General features: G+C 52.0%; 1 protein-coding gene across 1 annotated transcript in view; it reads left to right on the forward strand.

The window, feature by feature from the left end:
- The first annotated feature begins 308 nt into the window (after positions 1-308).
- The window catches only part of Wscd1 (WSC domain containing 1), a 38,726-nt gene continuing 20,267 nt past the window's right edge, over positions 309-18,767 (forward strand). The window contains exons 1-4 of the mRNA XM_042680588.1: positions 309-390; positions 8,848-9,540; positions 15,503-15,617; positions 17,225-17,409. Of these exons, the coding sequence (XP_042536522.1) occupies positions 9,120-9,540; positions 15,503-15,617; positions 17,225-17,409 (721 nt within the window). The 5' untranslated portion in view covers positions 309-390; positions 8,848-9,119. The remainder of the gene's footprint in view (positions 391-8,847; positions 9,541-15,502; positions 15,618-17,224; positions 17,410-18,767) is intronic.

Here is an 18,767-nt window from a genome sequence, read left to right on the forward strand (position 1 = left end):
GCATGTGGGTCGCCGCATCTGCTGAACCGCGACCCCTCCCGCGAGCCGAGCGGGCAAGCACGGGCGCCTCTAGGACCCGGCGGCCGGCCGCTGTCCCCGGGCCGCGCCAGTGAGCATGTGCAGACCGGGAACCCGCCGCCCGCCCCGTGCCCGCCGCCAGCCCCGCGCCCGCCGCCAGGCTCGGCTGGGCGCTCGCCCCGCGCCCGCCGCCCGCCCGCCCCGCCGCCGCGGCTCCGCGGACGCCGGCAGCCTCGGGGCTCTGGGCGGCGACTCCGGCCGGGCGCCGGCGGCGTGCGGGCATCGGGGCTCCGGACACTGCGGGGCTGCGGGCTCAGCCCCGGGACGCAGGGAGCGCAGGTGCGGGCACCCCCCGCCCGCCGCGATCTCGGGGTGAGTCCTGTCTCGGGGGTGCCGTGGCCGGGTCCCCCGCGCGAGCAGACAAGTTTGTGTGGCTGCGGCTGCGAGCGCGGCGGGACTGCACCCACTTAAGGTTCGGGGCGCACTTGCTGGGGTGGGGTGGGGGGCGCCGCCGGGCCGAGCAGGGGAGCGGGGAGTGGGTGCGTGTTGGGGCACACTTCGCAACAATCGCGCCGGGGCGGGGTGCGCCCGGCTCGGGGCGCGAGGCGGTGGGACTAGCCGCGTCCCCCTCCCGGAGACGGGGGCCGGGGGCCGAGGGCCGGGGCCGGGCACTCAAGGAGGGGGCCAGGGCGGATTCGGGGTGCGCACCGCCACCCTCTTCCTCCGCGGAGACGTTCACCGGGAGCAGCTCCCCTCTCTCGTTCCGCTGCTGCCGAGCCGGGCTTCCGGTCAGCCGAGGGTTTTCTCCAGTCTCTTGGTGAACTTGAACTGAGGCAGAGACAAAATTAAAATAAAACACGTATGCATTTTGTTAGGAACATTCCCGGGTGTCGCGCTGTGCGTCTTTCTAAGGCGGGGATGGAGATCGGGCAGACGCTGGTCATTGTGCCCTGGCTGGGTCTCCTGCCTTGGCCTGGGGCGCCCTGGCTGTCTGCATTCGTGCTGCTGCTGGCCCTTGGGGAGTTGGGACAGGGAGCGAGGGACCCAGCACTGTCCCCTCCACTGATCCTGAGGTGGGCTAAGGCTGGCGCTGGCTTCCGGCCTCAGAGCTTTGGGAACCCAGCTCCTGCACCTGCGCCTCACGGATGGACACGTTTGGGACTCCACTGTACTTTCGTGGCTCAGATAGGTAGATGCCTTCCTCTCTCCTCTGATCGCTGGGAGATCAGAGTGCCAGCGATTGAAGGAGGTGCTTCGCCTGCTCATAGTGTGGGACCCCTGGTGAGATCAGAAGCGGGACACTTCTTTTCCCTAGGAATTACTAGGTGCAGGAAGTGAGGGCTAGGGGAAGGGAAAGAATTCCAGGAGGCTCAAGCTGGAGTCCTGTTCTGTCAGCCCAGATTGACAGTCGCTGGGAAGAGGGCAACGAGTTGGGGGGGAGGAGGAGCACCTTAGTGAGAAGAGGTTCATTTCTCCCAAGCCTACTTCTCCCCAGACAGCTTGGCGTTCAGAAGACCCATGAGAAGAGGGAGGGCAGGCCCCTGGATTTTGTGAAAGAGCAGAACCTTTCCCACACACAGAGTTGGGGGCCTGCAGGGCTGGTAAGGCAGCCTGATGCCTCACCTCCATCCATGGGAAGCCACGTGGTTCCTCACCTGGTTATCCAGACTCCAGGCCTGGCAAGACAGTTCTCCCAGCCCCACAAGAAGAAGCACCTTATTTGGGGTTCTTTTCAGTGGGGGGGGGGGGGTCGGAGGCCTAGATGTTACTGTGCTACACCCTTTGTCACATCTGGTGAGAAGTGGAGAACTGTCTGCGTTAAGACAAAAGGCAGCACTCCTGTTGCTAGACCTGAGCCCCCTCCCCCCCAGCCTGGCCCACCTCAGCCAGAGCACTGCAGTGTGAGTCCATGAGCTTAAGAACTGGCTCTTTTTAGAGTCAGCCTAGGCAAGGAGCTCTCCAGCTCTTTCTGTAGACACCCCTTCACCCCTCTTGTCTCCCATCTGGCCCACAGCCCTATCAGTCTTAGTAAGACCAGCTACCCGTCTCCCTCTGGAGCTTCAGTGAGGTCAAGGCCAAGGGCTTGGGGGCAGCACAGTGTTTAGACCTCCAGGGTCTCTCATGTGTAAGAGGATGTGATGAGATTGAGAATCATCCACACCATCGGGACAGAGCCGGGTCCTAATGTCTGGTCTAGGTAGCCATGCACCGCCCAGGCTTGCTTTCTTCTTGCTTCTATGGATCTATCCTCTCCCTGGCTTGGATAATCACCTTTTAACCTGAAAAGTAGCCCCAAGTATCCCCCTTCACAGGGATGTGGGCGGGAAGGAGCCCTGAGCATGGAAGGAAGAATGTCTGGACTCCTGCACACCTTCCATGGGTGCTAAGCCTCTTTCTCCACTGGGCTTCCCTTCCTTCATTGCCAGAGACCCCTTGGGATGCAAGCCCGTTCCCTGGGACTGCTACTTGGTGTGAGGGGTCTGTATTCTGAAAAACAAGGAGGCCCAGGCTCTCTTGGGCCTCACTCTGTAATATAAATCCTTCCCCCCTCGTGAGCATGAAGCTAAAGAGAAGCCAGGCTGCCTGGCTGAATACGCCTCCCCTCCTAAACCTAACTATTCCCTCCAAGAAGTATGAATGCTGCTTCCCTGTCACTGTGAACCAGGCTCAAGATAATGCTCAGGGATTCATCTCCAGTGCAGGAAATTGGAGAACATGAGGGGGCTGCTGAGAAGGTGGTCCAGGGACAGCCCAGAGAAATATATGATTTGTGATTTATGCTGAGAGTAGATGAGCTCTAGGTCAACCCACTAGAAAGGGAAAACACAAGCCTAGCATCCACCTTGCATACCTTTCTGCAGCTGTAGCCCCTAGCACAGTGGTTAGAAGGAGCCCCATGGAGGGATCAGCAAATGAGGGCCCTGTGATCATTGGATAGGGTGGACCCTGCATTTAGAATCTGATAACTTGAGTCTTTACTTAGTTTTTTGCATTTGTTCAAGCTAGTTGGTACTTTCATCTCCTCCCCCCCCTTTCTCTCTCTCTCTGGGTACTAGGGGCTTGAACTAAGGTCTGCGTGCTAACCTCTTCAGCTTTTTTACTCAAAGCTACTACTCTATCACTTTGAACCACAGCTCACTGATTAACCACCAAAAAGCTGGAAATGGAGCTGTGGATCAAAGTCATAGTACATTACCCTTGAGTAAAAAAAGCTCTACTTCTGGTGGTTAATTGGAGATAAGAGTCTCATGGTCTTTCCTGACTGAGCTAGCTTGGAGCTCCAATCCTCCAATCTCAGCCTCCTGAGTAGAGCAATTAGGATTACAGGCATGAGCCACTGGCCCCCACTCACTTCTAGATTTTTTTTCTGGTTAATTGGATATAAGAGTCTCATAGCTGGCCTCAGACCAGATCCTTTGAGCCACTAGCATCTGCCTTCTTTCTCTGTCTTAAATTCTCTATCTATATAACAGGGATAGTGATTCATCATAATAACTTCTAAGTTTATGGCAAGGTGCCTCATTCGTTTGTTTGCTCTTATATTCAACACCTTTGATGGTGTATGAGGGTACCTGGCAAGCACTAATGTAATTAAGAAAATTTTATTGCTCATAGGAACTTCAGCAGTAGATTCCCTGGAAGGATTTTTCCCCTTTGCATTGAATGGAGTTTTGACCTTAGTATTCTTCTCTTTCATTTCTTATGATTGACAAATAATAATGTTATCCATTAATGGAGTGCAACAGTGATGTACAATTTACATATTCAATGTAGAATGTTTAGACTAATTTTTTTAGTTTGATACTTTTTAAAATTTTTATTGTTATTACAGTGTTGTACAGAGGGCTTACCAACTTATAAGTCAGGTAGTGAGTACATTTGTTTTTTGGACAATGGGTTAGACTAATTTGTGTGTGTGTGTGTGTATGCGCGCGTGCGCGTGTGCGTGTGCGCAGACACTCACACAACCACATGCTGGTCCTGGGGCTTGAACTCAGGGCCTGGGTGATGTCCTATGTTTTTTTTGCTCAAGGTTAGTGATCTATCACTTGATCCACTTCTGGCTTTTTGGTGGTTAATTAAGAGTCTTATGGACTTTCTTGCTCTGGCTGGCTTTGAACCATGATCCTCAGATCTCAATCTCCTGAATAGCTAGAATTACAGACGTGAGCCACTGGCTCCTGGGTAGACTAATTATGTTTTATATCATTTAGATTATTATATCTTTTTACCATTTTAGAAACATTCTTGTATTTTGAAGCTTTTCTCGAGTTCTGATGATTTAAAAAATCAAAAGATTTGCTTCTTCAAAGACAGGGGCCACACCCCATTCTCATTTTGCAGACATAGTGCCTGCCATAGCCCTAGAAGGTTTGTGTTCAGTGGATTCCCACCCTCTTTCTCAGTCTCCAAGGCCAGGGATACAGGAGCTTGTAGTGAAGATACCATGCCCAGATTGGGGCAGAAGCACTGGCTGGCCCTGAAGGGCTTGTGCTATCATCTGAGAAACTAAAAGGGACAATAACAGACAGCCTGACTGAAGCCAGAACTCAGGCCAGCCACAGATCACTGCACAGTCCTGCCTGGCTGTTGGCCCTAGGGTTGGGGCTCTGCACCAGGGACCAAGAAGGCTTCATGAAGGAGGTGGCATTTCTGTCTGAGCCTTGATGTCTAAGAAGCACTTCGGGGCTGTGAACTGAGGCATAGGCATTTCTGACTGATGGAAGAGCATGCCTGGTGGCTTTGGAAGAATCTCACACTGTGCGAGAACAATGGTTGGAATGAGGCCTGAAACAGGCCAGGCTGGGGGACTAGTCTAAGACAGGCCAGGCTGAGGAGCTTGGCTTTGTTCTTCCAATGGAGACCCATGGCAGGCCTTTGTAGCATGGGCAGGTACAAAGTTCACATCCTTAGGCTGCTGGAAGCCATCAGACCCCCTAGGAAAGGCTAGGGGTAGGGGTGGAGATGAGGTGCAGGAGCCCTGAGCCCAGGACCCTTGTATGGCTTCACTGAGATCATGAGGCTGAGGTCCCCTGGCTGCCACACTCCAAGTCTGAGTCTCTGAGCTGTCTGTACACCCATGCCCCTCTCTCCACTGTGAAGCAACCTGCTGAGGCTGTTTCACACTAAGTGCACAACTCTGCATCCCCAGAGCAATTATCTCTGGCCAGGGAGTAGAAGTGAAGTAGAGTCACATGACAGGAGCTAGTAGCCAGTGGTTACACGTGGCTAGCCCAAGGGACTGCCTGCACTCCCCTCTTCTCCCTGGCAACCTTCAGTCTCCAACCCCCAGCCTGGCTGAGAGGGAAGTACCACCCACGCTTGTCCCATGCCTAGCTGAAGCTGGGTAGAGAGGCAGAGGATTTGATAGTACAAAGGTAGACACCAGGAGCTTGTGCTGTGAGTCTGCATACTTGTCTGATTGGCTGATTTGGGGCTTCAAGTTTCACCCAACCTAGGTTTAAGATCCTAGACCTCAGCTCTCATGTGTGAGGAAGCAGGGCCTCTATTTCAGCTACTGCACACGGGGTACACAATCCATCTGACCTCTTTATATTGCAAAGGTTTAGTCCATAGAAGCACTGAGAAATAGTCATTGCTAGCAATGTCTTAGCACAAGAGTCAGCTCCAAGCCAGCGAGGATACTGGACACAGGCTGGGAGTGAAGGGCTGAGGAGTTGGGAGGGGATTTTGCCAGGGACTCAGTGCTGCAGGTCTGGCCTCCAGCTGGCTCCACCCTACAGCAGTGCCCATTTGCTCCCAAATGATAGACGAACTGAGGTCCAGTCCTGGGCACTGTGGATTTGTTGTCATGAGGGCCTGCTGGCTTGGGATTCGGCAACCCCAGTGCAGACAGGCCATAGGCAGTTTCCTGCCCAGATGTCAGCTGGCTTTGCTTTCCACTTCACCTGTGCCCCCTGTGCAGATGGTACCCGTCTCCCAACAAGCCTTTACCATCACTGGGCTGATAGTTTGTATGCTGGGATCGAGGACAAGGAGAGAGCAAGTGAGCTGTGTCCTGGGTGCTTCTAGCCTCGTAGAGAGGTGAGCATGGTGGGAGGGGGGCTGGAAAATATGAATTTGTGGCAAAATGTGGCAAAGACCAGTTCTTGTTAGTGTATAGACACTCTAGCCTACCTTGTCTTAAAAACTTATTTTTTATTGTTATTATAAAGGTGGTGTACGGAAAGGTTACTGTTTCATAAGTCAGGTAATGAGTACATTTCTTTTTGGACAGTGTCACTTCTTCCCTCCCTCTCTTCCAGTTTTTCCCTCACATCCCCACCCACAAGCTGTATAGTTCATTTTCAACACAGTGTCCAGTGGGTACCACTGCTGTATTTGTTCCCCCTTTGTCCCTCCATTCCTGTGCCTCTCCTTACCTTCCCAAAGACAGATTAAGGAGCAAACAAGGCAAAAAGAAAGGAAAACAAAAATGGCAACAAAGAAGTAAACCTCTTGTTTCCATTTCCTGGACTTCATTTCCATAGGTATTTTATACGATTAGATGCACATAGGCATGGCACCTTTGTGTTCCGCTTCTAAGAATATCCTTTCTTCATAGAACTGATGCATGGGAGAGATACCAGATAAACTCAGGGGCTTTTATGTGTGGGGAAGCAGGGCCTGATGTCAGCCGGTAGCATAGAGTACGTACCCATCTTCCCTATTTATACTGCAGGGGTCAGATCTGGATTCGTGGAATTGGAGACTCTTTTGCTCTTGGACCCTACAGGCTTCTGATACCAGGGCTGGCCTGTACATCTATCCATCCTTTTCATTCACTAACATGGCTTGTGCCTTGAATCCTTTGGGGGCGATTCAAAAGGGAACAGACAATGCTAATTGTCCCAGGATGGAGTGTGCTGGGACAGGGGTCCATACAGCTATGGGAGACCTGGGACATGTATGGATATCATCAGCCAAGGGATAGTGATGACATAAAGAGAGCAGGTACAAAGGCACTGAGGCTGGTGTGCTGTGGTCGTGGGTGTTTCTGCTTGACCATGCAATGGACATGATGGGACACCAAGGCCCAGGGCCCTGCTATGTATACACACAAGGCTGGACAACGTGGATTACATATGAGGCCTCCTATGTCATGCTAAGGAGCTTGGAGTTTGTCCCCCAAGCCTGGGGGAGCTATGGAAAAGGCTTTTAGGCAGGGGAGAAGCCATGAGCAGATTTTCACGTTAGGAGGATCACCCTGGCAGGCGTGTGGAAGGTGGATTGGAGGGGGCCAAGCAGGAGACAGGGAGATCAGTCGGGATTTTGTGGGATTTTCTCTGTGGTTGTACAAAGCTGAAGCCGGCTGCAGGGACCTGGCAGATTCACCAACTCAGAGAGAAGTGCAGGGCTGTGAGATATCTGAAATGGCTTCTCCGCTCAGCTTAATTCCACCTTCATTTGCTCAGGCCAGTGGCCTGTGTCCCCCCATCCCTGCCCTCTCCGGAGCCCTCACAGCCGGCTGTCTTGTTGCATGGCCTTTGGGAACAGCCAGGCTGTCCTTGATCTCCCTTGAATCTCCCCCTGGGCCCCCGGCCTCTCTGGGGCCCCAGAGCCCAAACATTGTCTTTTTCTCACACGAGGCCCGCCAGCCCCTGCACACAGATGGCCATTGAGTGGCCGGCAGGGTTGGCAGGGGGCCGGGCCCGGTTCGTCATGGGCAGCGGCTTAGTCACGCTTCTAGGGGCTTTTCTTCTGAGACAAGCCTCTCCTTGTGCTCAGAGCCTGCTTCACACAGCAGCCCGGCCCCAGGCAGCTGCAGTGCCCGCTGCCAACCCTCACAGTGTGCCTCAGAGGTGCTGCCAGTGGGAACCAGTGCCCAGCGTCCCTGCATGGACCTGGGGAGTGGAGGCCCTGTCCCACATCAGGTGCCCAGCCTCACAGGCCCATCTGGTCTCCTTCATCTCCTGAAAGCCTCCCCCTCCACTGGCCCCTGCCTTTGTGCGAGGCCTCTCTTCCCGGAGACTCCTCCCAGAGTGCGGCCTGCAGGCAGTAGTCCAATTGTTGCCTGCATTTACCCAGCACCCACTGTATACTTGTGTCAGACAGGGCCAGTGTGGCTTGCGTTTCCTGATAATCTGGTCACCTATGCTGTCTCAATTTGTAGTACTAGCAGGACAAAATTTCAATAGAGACTGGGAAATCTTGGCTTTTGTTTTGGCCAACCTTGTGGCTTTGGGAAAATTATTATTATTTATAGTAGTAGTCATAGTAGCAGCAGTAGTAATTTGTGTGTGCCAGGCTTGGGGCTTGAACTCTGGGCCTGGGTGCTGTTCCCTGAGCTCTTTTGCTCAAGGCTAGTGCTCGACCACTTAAGCCATAGCTCAACTTCCAGCTTTTTTGGTGGTTCATCAGAGATAAGATTTTCATAGACATTCCCACCCAGGCTGGCTTTTGAACAGCAACCCTCAGATCTCAGCCTCCTGAGTAGCTAGATCACAGGTGGAAAAACTATTTTATCTTTATACTTCAATTTCCTCACTTGAGAAGGAGGGATGTTTCAGTGTCCACCTCACTGGGTTAGTGAGAGAGAAAAGATGGAAGGGCCTGGCATTTGCCAGGACTCAGCACCAAGTTGCTTTTGCTTTTCCTTCCTCCTGCTTCTGACTTGGTTATCATCCTCATTTTATAGATGAGGCCAGAGTAGTTAAGCAACTTACCCAGTGTCATACAGCTGGCTGGTGGCAGAGCTAAGACCTGAGCCCAGCCCTCCAGCCAGGATTCCTCCAACGCAGCCAGTCCCTTTGATAAATCAAGTGATTGAGGGAGAATGGCAGACAGACTTTCCAGTTGCATCTAAGTGTTCATTTGGTACTTTTCCAGGTTTCCACACTGAGCAATGAGGCTGGCCAGAACACAGGGATGAGGAAGATGGTGACCCCCGGGTGGAATCAGCGGTCGCACATAGGGCCCACAGCCACCGCTGGGAGGAGGTGATGGATAGCACCTTGTGAACACCCACGTGCTCAATAACTCAAGAGACCTGGCAGGACCCAGGATTCAAGGATGACAACTCCCCAGACCCTGGCCTCTGTCCTGCCCAGGCGCTAGGAGCAGTCTCTGAGCTCCAGCCAGGAGCCCTGCCGCCCAGGGGCATGGCCAAACCTTTCTTCCGACTCCAGAAGTTTCTCCGCAGAACACAATTCTTGCTGCTCTTTCTCACAGCCGCCTACCTGATGGCTGGCAGCCTGCTGCTCCTGCAGCGGGCCCGAGTGGCCACTTCGCAGGGTCCCCGGGTCCCGGGAGCCCCCCAGGCCTTGCCGGTGGCCACGGTGGCCCTGGGTGTGGACCTGTTGGGTAGTAGGGCCCTGCAGGACCCTCGTGTGAGCCCGGACCTGCTGCTTGGCGTGGATGTCCTGCAGAGTCCACTGCTCCGGAGGCCACCACCAGGACTCCGCTGGCCCCGGAGAAATCGCAGCTCACCCCACCGCCGCTGGTTCCACCACTTCACCAGTGACCTCCAGGCACCGCCCACCCTGGCCCCAGAGACCCCTGGGCCTGCTGCCCGCAGCCGAGGTAGGTGCTCAACAGAGTCTCTGGTTGATGCCTCCAGACCCTTCACTGGGACAGAGTCTCTTACCTATGTCCATTTCATTTCCCCCTCTTGCTAATTGTTGTTCTTGTTCAGTGGTGGGGCTTGAACTCAGGGCCTGAGTGCTGCTGTCCTTGAGCTCTTTCATTCCAGCTAGTGCTCTACCACTTTGAGCCATAGTGCCACTTCCAGCTTCTTGGTTAATTGGAGACAGGGTCTTGTGGACTTTCCTGTCCAGGCTGGCTTCAAACCATGATGTTCATATCTCAGCCTCTTGAGTCACTAGGACTACAGGTGTGACAGTTGGATAAGAAGGTCCTGTAAACAAGTGGCTTTCACAGATTGTCCCTGTGCCCTTGCTCTGTAGGGACAGGAAGGAGCCAGGCTGTCAGGTGCTTTGGTGTTTTGCTCACCTGCTGGGATTTCATGAAGCTAAAGGCTGCAATGTGTGAGCTGGCCACATAGAGCTTGAGTTTGGGGTTCAAATGGACCTCAACTTGAATCTATGGCTTAGCTGGGTGACCTTGGATGTGTCCCTCAACTTCTCTGGGGTCCTTATAAAATGGAGCTAGAGACACTGATGCTGGAGTTACTGTAAGGAAGGTGCTTAGTACAGAAGAGCAGCTGTGCGCAGCTGTGGTCCAGGCCAGCACCGTGGGAAGGAGCTTGATGGTGTGGTTTCAGGCCCTACTGCTGGCAGGTTCAGCTATAGTCACAGTCACCATCAGGGTCATGGTCATGGCCGTGCTGCTGCTGGCTTGGTCCCACAGAGACCATCTAGCTCAGGGCCAGTGCTGTGTGTCTGAGTGCACAGAATCCTGTGCAAGGCCCAGGGAATGGATGAGTGAGCCAGTTCCAGATGCTGTCCAGCAGTGACTGCCTTCTCTGGCTCCCTCTCACCTCCTCATCTACCAGGACTTGAACCCTAAGTCACCATGTGGGGTAGGGGGGAACGCTGGGATGTGTAAAGTCAGGACAGAGGGTAACAAGAGATGGGATGTTGGAGGTATGCCAGGTTTGGTTTAGACTTGTTTTAGATAAAAGTAGTATCATTGTCACAGGAGTTCAGATATGACCCACGTCCATACCTGTTGCTCCTGACCCTGAGCCTCTGGCATGCTGGCCTAGGAGTCTGGCTTTGTTCCTGCTTCTTGATTGGCTCTGGAACTGGGAAAAGAACGCAGGGCATTGGCTCTCTTCTGAGGATGATGTGAGGGAAAGAGCCCACACTTCCCTCTGAAGCTAGACTCTGGGACTCCATGGAGACTAGAGGACTGAGCGTTTGGTATCCATAGAAAGAGCCTTCCCAGGAATTATCGAGGTCCTGGTCTTGCTCATCTCATTCTCAGCAAGTCTGTGAGAAAAGAGACATGAGGAACTGGTCATTTTCCACAGGTGTGCATTCTGTAACCTCTCCCCGGTGTACTGAGACACTGGGTCTCTGCAGGATCTCAGCTGTGCAACTCGTTTAGACTAAGGTATAAACGGCTGGCTGGGAGTGGCATGGATTTCTAGAGGAAGCCACATGAAGAGCACATGCTCTGAGCACAGACGTGGCTCCTCTCCTGCCATTGTTTCTTGCTGGCTCTGTGGCCTGGGGCAGATCGGCCTTGATCACCCCTCATGTCCCTCTTGTGCATACTCTCTGCACAAGACTCTGTGCTCTCCACTCTGTCCTGAGTGCTCAGGCCTGGTCAGGGACTGGTCATGCCCCTGGATGATCCTGAACAGTGATTACAAAGGCCTGGCACTGGGCTTGCAAACTTGCCAGGCAGGAAAAGTCTTTAGAACTAACAAGGGAGGAAAGGCTCAGGGTGACCAGCTGCTGCCCTGGGCTAGAACACGTATGCCCAAGAGAACCAGTGCATGACCTCCTGTGACTTAACACAGTGATGGCCGGGGCTGCAGTAAAAGCTGGAGAGATTGTGGTTAGATGTAAGCAGGACTGGTGTTCAACTGTTAACCAACAAGATTGTCTTCTCAGGGGGCTAAAGTAATGGCACATTTGCACACTGTTGACAGTCCTGCCCCTGAGCCTTGCCTCCTGCTTCTCAGCAAGGAAGGGGTTCACTCCTGGGGCAACCAGGGGCAACTAGGATCACTTCCAGGGCCTCAGGATGGGTGGCCATTCTAAATGCTCACTTCTCTCGTGGGTAGTTCAATATTTGGAATATGCCCCCAATTTAAGGAAGAATTTGCTCTCTCACAAGAATATCCAAAGTGTTTCTGAGGGAGGCTGAGTTGTTGTCTGGTTTGATGTCTTCAGAGAAAGAAAGAAGGCCGAGCACCAGAGGCTCACACCTGTAATCCCAGCTACTCAAGAGGCTGAGATCTGAGGATGGAGGTTCGAAGCCAGCCCACAAAGGAAAGTCTGTGAGACTCTTATCTCCAATTAACTAGCCAAAATGCCAGAAGTGGAGCTTGTGACTTGAGTGATAGAGTGCCAGCCTTAAACGACAAAGCCAAGGGAGAGTACCCAGGCCCTGAGTTCAAGCCTTACACACACGCGCGTGTGCGCGTGCGTGCACACACACACACACACACACACACAGTGGGAAAGGCACAACACTGGTCCAACAGCCTCAGAGAGGCCCCCTCCCCTCCCCCTCCCCTCATAGGTCTCCTGGGGCCTGCAGAGCCACACAGTCTTCATCAGTGGAGAGTGTGTCGCTCTGGGGCCAGCTGCTGGGGTTGCAGACAAAGCAAGCATCTCTCTGTGGCCTGGGCAGCCTGCCATCCTCCTGAAAGGGGATCCTGCAAGCTGCAGGAGGCTCCATCAATCACCGCGCATTTCATTATACCTTGGACAACATCCATAATGGAATAAAATGTCAGTAAGTTTACTAGGGGAGAAATAGTAACTTCTCCATCGCCAGTTTGTTTTTTTATTGATAGTAATTTCCAAAGACATTCCACTATCTCCAAAGCCACGGTTAATAGCCTCATGGCTTGTCCATTTCGATGTGCAAATGAACAGATGTGGAGTCACAGGCAATAATCCATCGCCTCCATTTCAGCCGACAGTAATAAATCTGCTTTGGATGTGTCCCAGCATCTCTTGCAAAGTTCTTCCTTCTCTGCACATTCTTCCCTCTGGTCCGGAACTTGGAGAAGTCATTTGTTATGTGGCAGGATAAAAGGGTCTACTGGTTTCTCACAAACCCAGAGGAGCCCTCTATGCATCCAGCCCTGTCTAGGGCTAGCAGAGACATGCTCACATGTGTGTGTGATTGTGTGTATGTGTGTGTGTGTGTGTGTGTGTGTGTGTGTATTCCATCCACACTGGCTGGATGTCAAGCATAGCCCTTCCAGCCTTTGTGCTTGAGATCATTGTTTTTCTCTCTTCTATTAGTGTGCTAATTTATTCAGCTAATATTTACTGGCCCGTCCTCACACTAGGTCCCAGGTTAGAATATGGGATCAGAATTGTAATAGCTGCTATTTATTGGAACATGTGCCACATCCCAAGCGTTGTTCTGTGAAGATGCGCATCTGTCATCATATTTAATGCCATCTTTGCACAGCCTTCTGACAGAAGCAAGACTCATTGCTTCGATGATGAAGAATTTCAGTTTCAGGGAAAAGTCATTAGAAGTTTTTATGATTAATAATGGGCTATTAACAACAAATAATTACTGAGTACTCATGACTTAAGGAAGTCTCACAAGCAGCCTGTGGAGCTGGTTCCCTTTGACAGATGCAGAAGCTGGGCTCAAAGAGGGGGAAATACACATCCCAGGTCACACAAGTCAGCATGTAGTGGAGCAAGGATTTGAACCTAACTTAATTTCCATCCATTTGCCCAGTGTTGGAAAGTCTAGAGTTCAAGTACCTATAGAACTTGGTGACTAATTTCCCAGCTACCGTAATAACATTTAGCAATCCTTTGTTTGTGTTTGGATGTTTTTTGATTTGTTTGTGCTGGTTCTGACACTTGAAGGCAAGGGCCTGGGCACTGTCCCTGAGCTTTTTTGCTCAAGGCTAGCACTCTACTCCTTGAGTCTCAGCTTCACTTCTGGGTTTGTTATTATTACTGTTGTTGTTGTTAATTGGAGATAAGAGTCTCATGGACATTTCTGCCTTGGCTAGCTTCAAACCATGATCCTCTGATCTTTGCCTCTTGAGTAGCTAGGATTGCAAGTGTTAGCCACCCGTGTCAAACTTGGATATTTTGACTGACATCTGTAATGGACTTTTTGTTCATCTTTGCTGGACAAAGAGAAATTTGAGAAACGTCTCAAGTGCGAGTCTCTTTTCACTGTGGAAGGAGGCAGAGAACACTTGGTGCTCACATCTCCTGCAGCAATGCATGCTGGGCACAGTAGTCTCGAGATCCGCAGGAGAGAGACGCCTGTAGGGCCTAGGGAAGCCATCCTCAAGGCAGGCAGGGTCAGGTGGGGAGGCATGTCACTGCCTGGGGCCAGCTGGTGGGTATGGCCATGTGTGCTGGTCAGGAGTGCATAGTTTAAAATTGGGCTAGCCCCATTTGGTAAGCACTAAAGAAGATGCCTGCTAGCCTTCTCCCCACCCTGTTGTTCTTTGAGCTGATGGTCTTCAGGCCCCCTGGACCCTGGGATGGTGAGAATCAGAGCTGTACAGGCTGCAGGGGGTCTTCAGGTTGTCATCCCACGGGGGACTGCAGCACACACGCCACAGGTGGCCTTTCAGATGCAGCTGCAGCGAGTGAGCAACACATCCTCAGGAAGTGTGCACTGTTGGTACCACAGGTGCCCCATCCAGATCCCCATGCTGTAGTGGTGGGTGTGCATTCACAGCTTGGGGACCACGTGATGTGTGTTTGCAAATTCCCAGAGCACCATTCCCTCAAAACACTGCAGCACGTGTGACATTTACACACCCCATGCTGGGCTTGCATGGTGCTCAGATTCTCTGAGCTTCCTGGCACATCATGGAGAGGCATTGCCTTCCATGAGGGGTTGGGGTAGGACTTTGCAGGGCTTCTGGGGCATGCACAGTCGATATTCTCACATTGTTTCCATCCAGGTGTGCCAGGGGGGCTAGACAGGACCCTGGGGTCCCACCTAGGATGCCTGCTTTACCCTTTAATGGGCTGCTTAATCACTCCTGCGATACTGTGCATTTCTCTTAAATAACTCCTGTGTCCAAAGGATCTTCCTTAAGCTAGCTAATGCTGCACGTTCCCTGCTACTCTCCTGTCTCATGGGGGTGGTAGAACTTCCTCTCTGAGTCTTTGAGTGGGAGAGGGTTTTCTTTGCGCTTAGGAAGGGGGGATCGAGATGTGGGGGGCCCACATGAGGTCATTAAGCTATCGAATTATTACATATAAATAGGTTTTTAAAAATGGTTAATTGTTAATGTGGATTCAAAGCCAGCCAGAGCAGATAAATCCATGAGACTCTCATCTCCAAAATGCTGGAAGGAAAGGTAAGGTTTATATGATGGAGTGAGCCAGTTGAGCAAAACAGCCAAGCAAGAGCACAAGGCCCCTACTTCAGGCCCCCCAGTATTGGCACCAAAACAAACAAATGTTCGTGGAAACCTAACCACTCTGATTTGATCATCACACCTGTACATGTACCGAATGATCACCGGGTACCCCATACACAAGGATAGCCACAAAGAATGAATTAAAACCCAGATCCAAATGTGAGGAGTTGAGGGAGGGGTGGAGGAAAGCAGTTACCAGGCAGATGTTTGGCTCCTAGCTGGGGGTGTCCAAGTGGACAGGAGCCCATTAACTAAGAGAGGGGGCAGGAAATGATTGAGACAGAGCTGTCTTGAGCCAACTTGGCTCCTATGCCCGGGGAAGTTGGATGGCAGCCCTGGGACCCTGTGCTTCTCTGAGAGGTGCCTGGGTCAGAATGGGGGGAGAGGGCTCCCAGCCCTGCCTTGAGAGGCCCGTGGTCAGGCCTTCTGTGTCTGCCCTCTGGCTTCTCATCTCAGCTGTGCTTCCCCCTCCTACAGGCACCTACCTGGGCTGCTTCAGTGATGAGGGCCAGGAGAGGACTCTGAAGGGGGCCGTGTTTTACGACTTGAGAAAGATGACTGTGTCCCACTGCCAGGATGCATGTGCTGAGCGGTGAGTACCAGAATCACACCATTGCCAGCCCTGGAAACAAAGCCAGGGGACATTCTCAGAACCAGTTGATACCTTAGCTGCCACATGACCCTCGTGGTGTAATTAGGACCCCAGGCCATCAGAGAGATCCCAGGACTCCAGAGGGAAGCTCATGGCAGATGGCAAGGGCACTGGGCAGAGGCTGGGAGGCCTGGCCTCTAATCCCGCCATACCAGATGCTCCCTGTGTGACTTGGTTGATTTCTTTTCCTTTCCTGGGCTTCAGTGTGCTTGTTTGCCCAAAATAGATTTTTTATAAAAGGCTTTAACCTACAGTTCTCTGAAACCAGCTGTGTTAGGAAAAGCATCTCTACCTTGTGTTTATAATGAGATTTGCTTTTTTTGATGCTGCCAGTGTCCCTATTGCTTTCCAGACATTTGCTACCAGCCTCAGCTGACCACTACCACCCGGGACCTCAGGGCATTGTGTGGACACAGGTGCACACTGGGAAGACAGGCAGAAGAACAGCACACACACAGCACGATGCATCCATTTCAGTCACCTTATAACCTTTCATAGTGTGTGTGTGTGTGTGTGTTGGTACCATGGCTTGAACTCAGGGCTTTATGCTCTTGCTCATCTTTCTTGCTCACAGCTAGCCCTCCAACCATGGGAGCCACACTCCCAGGCTAGTATTTTGCTGGTTAAGTGGAGATAGAATCCCACAGACTTTTCTGCCTTGACTTCAAAGCACAATTTTCAGATCTCACCTCCTCAGTATTCTGGGATTACTGGTGTGAGCAACCAGCACCTAGCTGTCATTCACATTTTTCTATCAATAGCAGCTAATGATCCTCCATGTTATGGATGGAGAAACTGAGGCTGGAGAAAGAAAGAACAAGGTCCTTACTCCAATGCTTCGTAGCTTAGAGCTGAAACTGAGCATGCCTGATCTCCTTTAGTCTCATAACAGTCAAAGCTGAGACAGGAGTGGTGTGGGATTTGCCTTCCACACCATTATCTACCTAGAAAGGAGTTTGGAAACATGACCATCCCTATAGCTATGATCAGTTGTGATGCGTGATAGGCTCCATTTCCAGTCTTCCTTTACTATAGCAATGGCTCACTAGAAAACAGGGGGTAGAGAAGTGGCTGTTAGACAAGGGACCATGTGGCAGGGCCATGCACAGTATGACAGGATGTAGGTCACGTACATGGGGCCAATGCTGAGTCTGCCTTGAATCTGTACAGTGTCGGGAGCCTGTTACTGAGTGGTAGGAGGTGTATCATCTTCTGTGACAGTGTTCATACCAAACACTTAGCAGTCACTACTATGTTCTCCTCACCCACTACTGAGAACCCGCTCCCTACACCACCAACTTACTCCCTTGGTGATGGCACCTTAGAAGAGAGGCTCAGGGATGCTACAACAGATCAGGGAAGACAAACTGTGTATTACAAAGACAGCCATTGTTCCCTGGACTTACTGAGCTGACTGATAACTCCGTGGGGTTCTGCCTCCCTCCTCTGGCCATGGCCCCTGGCTCCTCCTCCTCCCACCCTCCTGCAGACAGCGCCTCCTGCCTGAGTTCCATTCGTCTCCTAGCCCAGGGCTCCTGTCCCTGCAGGTCCTACATCTACGCAGGTTTGGAGGCCGGTGCAGAGTGCTACTGCGGGAACCGACTGCCTGCAACGCGTGCCGGCCTGCAGGAGTGCAACCAGGAGTGCAAAGGGGAGAAGGGCACAGCGTGCGGTGCCAGCGATCGGCTCTCCGTCTACCGCGTGGACATGCTGCAGCCGAGCTCCAGGAAGCGTGAGTGTGCCAGTACCCGCCCCAGCCCTGCACCTCTGTGCTCTGACTGCCTTGTCCGCACACATGGGGCAGCATGTGTTCCCTCCCTATTCCTGCACCCAGAAGGGTGGGGAGGGGGCGTTGAGGCCCATCAGAGTTAAATAATAGGTGAGTTCATCGCTAGGCATACCTTACCTATTCCTTGCAAGAAACATTGATCAGGAAGCCCAGATATGTCTCACACATACTGTGTGGCCCTAAACAATTCACTTGCCCTCTCAGTTTTGCAAGCTGCCTTGGGTCTACAAACTGCCTATCCATTAAACACTTTGAATACCAGATTGGATTTCATCAACATTATTTTAAGTGGATAGCTTGACCAGCAGGAAAGTAAGACACCCTGTGGGCCAGGAAGTAAAGAGGAAACTAGGACCCACACTTGTAAGAAACACAGGTGGTGCTGTGTCACCCTAGGTCTCAGTGAAGAGATGCTACTCCAAGGTGGGTGTAGGTGTCAATGTCTAAACAGGACAGGAGAGGAGGCCTCATAAAGTTAGAACTCAATATAAAGTATAAACCAGCCAGGAATGTGCATTAGAAGGTAATGAAAGTAATAACCTACCAGTTCAGAGAGATGGGAAGAGAGTTGATCTGTTTTGACTTAAATATTCTAAGGATTTGTAACTACCATCTTGCATTTTTGAGTTTATGAGGTTCCAATTTACATGTAACACCTCATCTCGAAAACCCCTGTATAAAAATTGTTTCTGGGCTATGTGGAAGCATCTGACAGACACTTTTGGGAGTTAGGGGTCAAGCATTCCCATCAGAAGATGAGCTTACAATTCAGAATTACAGAACTCAAGAGGAAATCCTCAACCACGAGAATAAACAGAGACCCAAGCAGCAGGTTTTTAAGTAAGAGAACTGCCAAATGCTAATGATGCCAAAGGAGTCCCAGGTAGATGGATTGGAAGCCCAGCACCGTGCTTAGTGCTAGGCCCAGATCCACATGCTCTCGCTACAGAGGCTCCCTCATGGAAGGACAGGGCTGTACAGGTTCACAGAGGCTGGGAACCATCACTGACTCAGCTAGAGGGACCAGGCTGGGAAGAAATGGTACTTCCCTTTCCCGGGCAGATAGGGGACTGCAGGCCACTGTGGCACAGCTCAGATGCCCCACCCCACCATGAACTTACAGACACAACCTGGAGCCTCCTGGTTTGGTTCACAAGTAGAGCAGAGCTGGGGGCTGAAGTGGCAGGTCACACACACCGCCTACAGAAGGCTCTGTGGGAGGAAGGCTCTCCCAGAAAGAGTGAATTGCAAAGTAGTTCAGAATCCCCACCGTGAGGCATTCTGGGGAGCCTAATAGCGAC

The sequence above is a fragment of the Dipodomys spectabilis genome, unplaced genomic scaffold (genome assembly GCF_019054845.1).
Source record: "Dipodomys spectabilis isolate Male_0828 unplaced genomic scaffold, ASM1905484v1 ptg000062l, whole genome shotgun sequence".
Taxonomy (NCBI): Eukaryota; Metazoa; Chordata; class Mammalia; order Rodentia; family Heteromyidae; genus Dipodomys; species Dipodomys spectabilis.